The sequence below is a fragment of the Sesamum indicum genome, linkage group LG7, assembly GCF_000512975.1.
Source record: "Sesamum indicum cultivar Zhongzhi No. 13 linkage group LG7, S_indicum_v1.0, whole genome shotgun sequence".
In the NCBI taxonomy this organism is placed as follows: Eukaryota; Viridiplantae; Streptophyta; class Magnoliopsida; order Lamiales; family Pedaliaceae; genus Sesamum; species Sesamum indicum.
The window spans coordinates 11,348,638-11,356,257 of NC_026151.1; the positions used below are offsets into that span (position 1 = coordinate 11,348,638).

The window sequence follows — 7,620 nt, forward strand, 5'->3', positions numbered from 1 at the left end:
ATTTGAAGTCGCACGTTGGAGCATGTGAACTGTTGTTATTCCCCTGACATATGATTGGCCACCGCCTGCTTTTCTTTCTTTCTTTCTTTTTTGGTCATATATACAAGCAAGGTATTTTCCTTTTTTCTTAACAACACAATTTACACACTCCACTGTTAATAAAAAAGTAGAAAAATAATTAAGTGTAATTTACTCTTAAAATGATGCAATTTACCCTCTTTCAAAAAAGTTTTAAAATATAAGAAATTCTTTTGCACTTCTTTTATTATTATAAGAAACTGTACGCACATGCACATACACTCATCTACATATGTCTATCTATCTATCTATCCATACATACAGATACAGTGGATTTGCTTGCACCACTCCACCTCACCAACCTTATTTTACAACAGCTGCTCATCACTTGTAGTATTACACTTTAATTTGTGTACAAAGTTTTTAAAATAATTACACTCACACATACATACACCTTTACTTACACTGCACTCTGTTCAAGATTGCTTCTAACTGCAGTTACCCATACATATATATATATATATCTATTGTTTCACATGCAAAATACAACAAACATAAATTAACTTTCAAACAAAACTTGAAGCATAAGTTTCTTAGTAATAAAATATTAAATATTAGTTTTAAAATCTTAGATGCAATTATTAGTAGTAAAATTATTGTTATAACTCAATAATGACACGGTTACAATAATAACATAAATATAGTGACAATATCATTAATTGTTATCTTATAAAATTTTCGAAAAATTTATAAGTAATACTTTGATGACATGGGCTTAAATTTGTTGGCGCCAAGGCTGTTGGACCTTCCTTGTGTGGAGACCAATTGCTGGTCCAATGAGTAGGAAAACCAAGCATTACAATGATGTTCATCATTCGTCGGACCAAACCTGCTGATAGTGGGCGGATAAATGTCGTAGTCACTTGGCCCTAAGCCCCAACTAAAGAACGTGTCCAGAAATCTTCGGCCCTCAAACAAAAACTTTCCTCGTTGCTCCCTTTATGACACTGGTTTTTTTGTCCACAAAAATTCTTATTCAAATTGCTCACTTTTCTTGATTATATACTAATTAAGTATATTAATCCAATTTCGATCAACCCCACTCCGATTTAGAATGTCCCAACAATCCTAATGCCAACCTCACAACCCATGTGTTTTTCAGCAATTTCCAAGGTACAACACGCACACAAATAACCTTGTAATGAGGTGATTTCGAAGGATCAAAGTCCAACTGTAGGCCCAAAAGTGATTCCTTCTCAAGCAACAACTTCCTCGATTCCCCGGTGGTCGGATTGTAGACATAGTAATCTCTGTTAACAGATAAAGAGCTCCCACACTCGAGCAACAAAAGGCTTGCAGGATCTTGGGATGAGCTAAATTTAAATGGAACTGAATGAATTTCTTACTTGTGGAATTAAAGTAGAAGAATAGAGATGGGGCGGCGCGGAGGAGGAAAGAAGGTTGCGGTTTGCGGTGGCGGAGAGTGTGGAGATAAGAGAGCGCCAGTGTTTGCTTACGGCTTTGAATCTGACAAGGGATTTTGCAGGCAGGAGGAGGAGGATTTCCATTAGCACGTCGTGGTTGGAGGTGGATGTTATTTTGCCTTCCATCTTTTTCCGTCTGCCTGAAGCGAAGATGGGAGGGTCTGGGGGTTCAAACATTAATTTTTATACGTTAATTAAAATATATTTTAATTGAAATGAAGATTAAAAAAGAATGAATAAATGGAAGCAAACAAGGTATGAATTCATTGTTTTTCTCTTTCTCTCTTTTATGAAACAAATTTTTATTATTACTAAATTAAAAAGAAACAAATTTTGTTTTATATATGGTTGACGCACTGTTTTCTTCATGGTGGGGTCGGCCACCCTTAATGAACCCTAACAAAGCCCTCTATCATTTTTCAATAATCTCAACTGCTGCAAACACCCAAGAATGAGTGGAACGCCTGATTTCTTCTATAGAGAAGCTCAGCGCCTTGGTTATGTTGCCCGCTCCGCCTTCAAGGTCTCCCTCTTTTTTCTTCTTTCCATTTGTATATTTCATATCAACCAAATCTCTTTGCTCACACCACACACATTCGACACAAGTCCACATCTGAATTCTGTCAAATAGTTTGTGGGCATTGGAAAAGTTGCTTATTTATTTATTTATTCTTTTTGGAACTCATATTGGCAAGTGCAGTTGCTTCAGATACAGAAGCAGTACAAGATCATAACACCTGGTTCTTCTGTTCTTGATCTTGGTTGTGCTCCTGGTGCTTGGCTTCAGGTACACCATATCATAATGATTGCTTATAGGGGTAATCATATACAAGTCCCTTGATATTGAGGCATCTTAAGGAAAAAATTTCACTTTTTAAGAAACTAAATCCATTGCCCAATAGTCAAGCCATTACTTTATGAGATGTCTGGGTAATTCCCCCTTACATTTTATCTCTGTGTGCAACCAGCTGTATGTTTGCTTGCCATTGGTGGCATTACAACGTGCATTGAGGTCTAGAAATGGATGTGATAATCGATTTTACATGATCAGATATGGTTTGTGTACAAAGAGAAAATGTAATTGGATCTCTGTTATGTGGTAATGCAGGTGGCATGTCAGAACTTGGGTCCATTGGGGAAGGGTGGAGTTGTCGTGGGAATTGATGTTAAGGTAATTCTTCATATATGTATAACTCCCCATTTTGGCAGTGTGTGTGTTTGTATTAACCTTTGTTATGGATATCCAGTAAGAGAAAAACGTCATAGTTTTTGGTTAATGCTCTAGTTATTAATATAATGATAAAAGATCTGTACAAATCATTGATCTATGTGGGTGTGCTGCAGAGCAGAAGGTGAAGGTTCCATCAATGCACTGTGATGAAAGGGTTACGACAGTTTGTGCTGATGTAATGAATCTACCAAGGGAGCAAGTTAGAGCACTCTCGCCTCAGGTAGATGCCGGTCTTCTTTTGAGTGTTGTATTTTTCTTCACAAAATGACTCTTTTTGATGTTTCAAATTTTATCATTTTTTGTTTTTCCTTTATGAGTGAGTATTTGGTTGATACATTTGATTTTGGTTTGCAGCAAAAGGGTTTTTCCGTCGTACTCTCTGATATGTGTCCCTTAGTTTCTGGGATCACAACTAGAGATGCAGCTTTATCTGCTGAACTGGGGATGCGAGCAATTGATTTGGCCGTAGGGAAGGCTGCCCATGATCGCACAGTAAATAATGCATTCGAGGAAGTGCAATCAGATGGCTCTGGGTCTTCTTTAGGTATTGATGGTGTGTTGCAACCAGGGGGCCACCTCATCATTAAGCTTCTGGAAAGTGAAGACGTAAAAGGTTGGTGTTGGATCCTGGAAAAAGTATTTTTCTTATCTGTTTTAGTATGTTCTGATGATCAGCTGGTTACTGTCTTTCATTATTCGCAGAATTCAGCCAAATATGCAAACCAATTTTCAGAAAGGCATCATGGTTGAGGCCTAAAGCAACTAGGTCGTGTTCCAGGGAAATTTATTTGATTTGTCAGGGGTTTCAATATAGGGTTAGAGAATAGAAACAAGAACCTGCTTAATGTCCTTAAGTACTCCAAAACATTACATTTGGTGAGAATGCTTTGATGAAGCAAATGTCAGAGGTGTATTAAGTTGATGATGCAAGATAACATGTCCTGGAGCAGTTGCAACTAAACAAACTGTGTTTGCAGAGATCTCAATGTAAAGTGAGTGTAGAATGTATTGAGATCACATGGAAAGAAGGTTCTGAAAGTCTCCCACTTTCCTGCTCTGGGTGCCCAGAATATTAGCCGATTCTTTTGTGGTTTTAGAAACATATTGGAATGACAAGCAGCTCTAGATGACACTTGAGAAAAGATGATGAAAAATCATGTAGATGGATGTTGGGCTATATAATTCTTGATTATGTATGCATATTCAAAACTCGTTTCCTGTGTTGTTGTGGTCTTCATTGTGTATTAATATCGCAGAATTCCTGCACAAGTTGGGGGAAGGAAAAGGAAGAAAAATTCACTTTACAATTCCCGAGAAAAAATGGAAAAGAACATAAAAAGATATTTAATTCTCTTCTCGTCGTTGCCATTTGGGGTTGTATTATCTGGAATTTACAGTATGATTTACTAGCATCTGTCATCGGATTTGAGTTCTGCCTAAAGACCAAAGGCCAGTGTCCTTCACCGGTGCCTGAAATTACAAATAGAAGATAAGTATGTCAACTCTGGATTTTGACAAATAAATCTTGAAGTTTTCTCAACAAAAGTCAATAATAATTTCACTTACGGGTGTTTTCATGGATGGAAAAACATTCCAGAATCGTAGTGTCTCGTCCCCTGCTCCAGTAACTATAGTCTGCATATATGCAAGTTCAAGAGCTTAATGTTTGACTCACAGATCACAGGGGAAGAAGGGCAAGTAAACTATGTGGCAATGAATCTGCTTGAGCTGCGAATGCAACTGTATGATAATACCTGACCATCAGGAGACATTGCCAGGTAGAGTACTCGCAAACTATGTCCAGTTAGAGTTGCGACCTATTTAATTTAAGCAAAATCACATTACTGCAACTTCTTTAAAAAAATCTTAAACAATAAAGTACAATATGATAAAGAAATCATTCATTTTACCTTTGACATAGATGGATACTTCCACACCATTATTTGATTTTGAGAATATCCATGCGTGCTGACTATTTCATTCACATTTTTACTCCAGGCTAGATTGCATACCTACAAGTGAATCAAATGAATGTTACTTCCTTTAACTCCTTGATTAAACATTTTAGCATAATTAATTTTGGAACAGTTTCTTTTATTTACAATAAACCTAGCTTAGCATTAGTAAAAGTACACCCTATACATAAAACATTACGAGAATGCTGATTATACCTGGCTTCCAGTATCCACGCTATTCAGTTGATTGCCACTACCAGTATTCCAAAATCGAATGCAACGATCTGCAGTTCCTCCTCCTGATGCCAGAAGACCATTCTGGTGAGGTGACCAAGCAATGGCTTTTACAGCAGCTGTATGCTCTGTCAGTTTCAAAATAGGCTGCTGGGAATGTTGATTCCACACCAACAGCTGAATCCCTCAACATGACACAAAAATTTAACCTTGTTCAGCTATAACTCTTGATGGAGCATAATTCGTAAATAATTATCACATTAACGAATGGTTACCTGATTGTCGTTGCCACCGGATGCAAGTTCTCGGTCATCATGAGACCATTTCAGTCCACACACCTAAAGTGTCCACAACATACGTTAACCTTAGACGGTCTTAGTAATGAAGTGAAACAATCCTATATATGTACAGAGATGAATATGTTTTAAAAGATTTTACCTCTGATTTGTGTCCGACAAGCTTGCTAATATAATCACTTGGGACACGAAGGTCATGCTGAAGTATGTTTCTGTCTCTGCTTCCAGAGGATAATATGCGTGAACTCCATGCCAGTACTCCAGCTCTGGTTTGATGTCCTCCCATTGTTCTAACACGCTTGCACTGAGTTCCGTCCCAAACCTTAAGCATGAAGCAGATATTTTTTGTCTTTCAAATAGCTTTTTAATGCTATTTTGGCACCAAAGAGTTTCAGCCAGATGAATTCTTACACACAAGGAAGGGGATATACCTGAACTTGACCAAGATTCGTGCCGACTGATATATATGACCCCTCTCGTGTCCATTGGACTGAGCAGACACCGTCATTAGGTCCCAAGTCACATAATTTTGTTACCTGTGAATCAATGATCTCTAAGTATGATTATGCATGCAATAAATATAGGTAAACTATAAACTTGTGGCACAATTGTTAGATACCAATAGATAAATAAGTACTAAAAGTATGTATTCAAAGGAAGTAGAAAAATCAACTCACTTTACTATTTGAAGCACTCCATAGATATACGCAAGTTCCCAATCCAACAGCGAGGACATTCTGAGAAGACCAGTCAACCAGGTTGAGGTAGAAGTCATCTTGAAGCGCTGGTGCATCCAGAACCTGCAACGTAGCACTCTTAGTTAACCAAAAATCTGCCTGTTCCAACTTCATGTGTATGGCTCAAGGTCTATCCCAGTTCATGGAAAAGCAGAGTGGAATAGATGGGAAATAAACAAGATTATCGACCCAAGTAGTTCACTAGAGATTCTTATATGGTTCAACAGTATATGGTTCTCAGTGAAGTTTGATTTGTTCACTATCTTATAGCACAAAATACAAATACCATAACTTGACAAGTCAGATTGTGAAAAGAACAAGAAAGGTTTGATCTTGCCATTCTTGCATTTAACCTATGTACCTCATGCAACTTTTTCCCCAAGAACTAATTCTAGCATTGACACTTTGTGACATATACAAACACATTAAGGCCTTCTACAAAATAGAGCACTTCAGAAATTTAGGGGCTCAGTAAAAGCTTGTCCGCGATCAACTATTACTCACAAATTAAAGCAGATTCGTTCATGGATTGCCATGATTCATCAGGGTTCTCAAGCAACAAAAGAAAATCTCACGAAAGCAAGATCTTTCATCCCACTTCTATTCTCCACCAGCAACATCAATACAAGAAAAGCCAAAACGTACCTTATGAGGTGTCTTAGGCACTTTCCTCGGCGGCTTCGGTGGTGTCGACACCTCACCAGACAGTGCACTGTCCTGCCTCAAAATCGAAGGCGAATACGGTGAATTGGGCCCTGAACAATGCTGCTCAGTCTTGAATCTCAGCATATTCTTGCTCGGGCTCATCGGCGACCCCCCTTTCAAGCCACCTGCATTAAAATCACAACACCCAAAATCAGTACCGAAAAGCTCAGTTTTCAACAACCTGGAATAGGCCTCGCTTCCTCCTCCTCCTCCTCCTCCCTCCTTCACCGGAGACGCCTTCTCGATCAAGCCAAACGTGTGCAGCCTCGACGAAGATCTGCACGGAATAAACCTGTCGCTGCAACTAGAAACAGATTTGGACGGCGAAGAGGATGCCGACAAGTTGGAGATAGTCCTGGGAGACATTGATTTAAGCGGAGAAGATAGCTTGATAGAGGAAGCGAAGGTCTCGAGGCGCAAAGAGGTCTCGGACATGGATGCTGGCAGATTAATGCCACTCTTCCTTCTCTGATTGGTATCCATTGTTTGCCCGTAATCTTGATTGTTTTGAGCTCGTGGGATGTTGAGATTTGAGGTGTTTGCGATGAAGGGTTCGTGGAAAAGGCCTCTCCGGTGGAGTAGAGAGAGGGCTTTTCTACGAGAATGGTGAAAATAGTAATGGCGTGAATATGGTTTTTGGTTTGAGTAAGAATGGTGCAACGGTCACTTGTGGGGGAGAAGCTCATGGTTAGGCTCCTCTTACCATGAAAGGCCCAACTAGCCGTTACTAAGAATGTTTTTTTTCTTTTTCTTTTTCTTTTTTTTTTTTGGGGCCCCCAAATATAATTTGCATTTAATTTGTTTTGTGGCTTACCTGCTACATGACTTATGTTGAAGCCGAGCTGGTTCATGACTCAGATCAAAAAATAACTTGGTCCAGCTCACTTGGGATCAATTCAGCTCAAGTCCTCCACTTGTTACCCTTTTTTCTTTTTCTTTTACTAATAAAAGATATATAAT

At 38.6% G+C, this 7,620-nt stretch overlaps 2 protein-coding genes across 4 annotated transcripts; one reads left to right on the plus strand and one right to left on the minus strand.

Moving 5' to 3' along the window:
• On the plus strand, window positions 977–4,040 carry LOC105167136 (ribosomal RNA large subunit methyltransferase E). Of its 3 annotated transcripts, XM_020695545.1 has the most exons (7): window positions 984–2,025; window positions 2,203–2,289; window positions 2,611–2,673; window positions 2,852–2,953; window positions 3,088–3,346; window positions 3,436–3,954; window positions 3,990–4,040. In XM_020695545.1, exons 1-6 carry the CDS (start codon window positions 1,954–1,956, stop codon window positions 3,558–3,560), a joined length of 708 nt encoding a protein of 235 aa, XP_020551204.1. In that variant the 5' UTR covers window positions 984–1,953; the 3' UTR covers window positions 3,561–3,954; window positions 3,990–4,040. The 3 variants fall into 3 exon arrangements, with proteins under 3 accessions (XP_020551205.1, XP_020551206.1, XP_020551204.1); XM_020695546.1 differs by lacking the exon at window positions 3,990–4,040 and having other exon boundaries at window positions 977–2,025; window positions 2,212–2,289; window positions 3,436–3,953; XM_020695547.1 differs by lacking the exons at window positions 2,203–2,289; window positions 3,990–4,040 and having other exon boundaries at window positions 979–2,025; window positions 3,436–3,953.
• Window positions 3,947–7,394, minus strand: LOC105167135 (protein FIZZY-RELATED 3). Its single transcript, XM_011086725.2, has 10 exons — window positions 6,601–7,394; window positions 5,896–6,018; window positions 5,650–5,754; window positions 5,361–5,540; window positions 5,198–5,260; window positions 4,905–5,099; window positions 4,644–4,745; window positions 4,488–4,550; window positions 4,300–4,368; window positions 3,947–4,203 (listed from the first exon to the last, which is right to left on the minus strand). Exons 1-10 carry the CDS (start codon window positions 7,141–7,143, stop codon window positions 4,150–4,152), a joined length of 1,497 nt encoding a protein of 498 aa, XP_011085027.1. The 5' UTR covers window positions 7,144–7,394; the 3' UTR covers window positions 3,947–4,149.

Excerpts from the sequence above, each read along its gene's own strand:
- LOC105167136 (XM_020695545.1), top strand. The coding sequence starts at position 1,954 with ATGAGTGGAACGCCTGATTTCTTCTATAGAGAAGCTCAGCGCCTTGGT. Across the intron at positions 2,674-2,851 it reads TCGTGGGAATTGATGTTAAG|AAGGTGAAGGTTCCATCAAT; the intron begins GTAATTCTTCAT and ends GCTGCAGAGCAG. Across the intron at positions 2,954-3,087 it reads TTAGAGCACTCTCGCCTCAG|CAAAAGGGTTTTTCCGTCGT; the intron begins GTAGATGCCGGT and ends TTTGGTTTGCAG.
- LOC105167135 (XM_011086725.2), bottom strand. The coding sequence starts at position 7,143 with ATGGATACCAATCAGAGAAGGAAGAGTGGCATTAATCTGCCAGCATCC. Across the intron at positions 5,755-5,895 it reads GGAGTGCTTCAAATAGTAAA|GTAACAAAATTATGTGACTT; the intron begins GTGAGTTGATTT and ends ATTGATTCACAG. Across the intron at positions 5,100-5,197 it reads CCGGTGGCAACGACAATCAG|CTGTTGGTGTGGAATCAACA; the intron begins GTAACCATTCGT and ends TGAGGGATTCAG.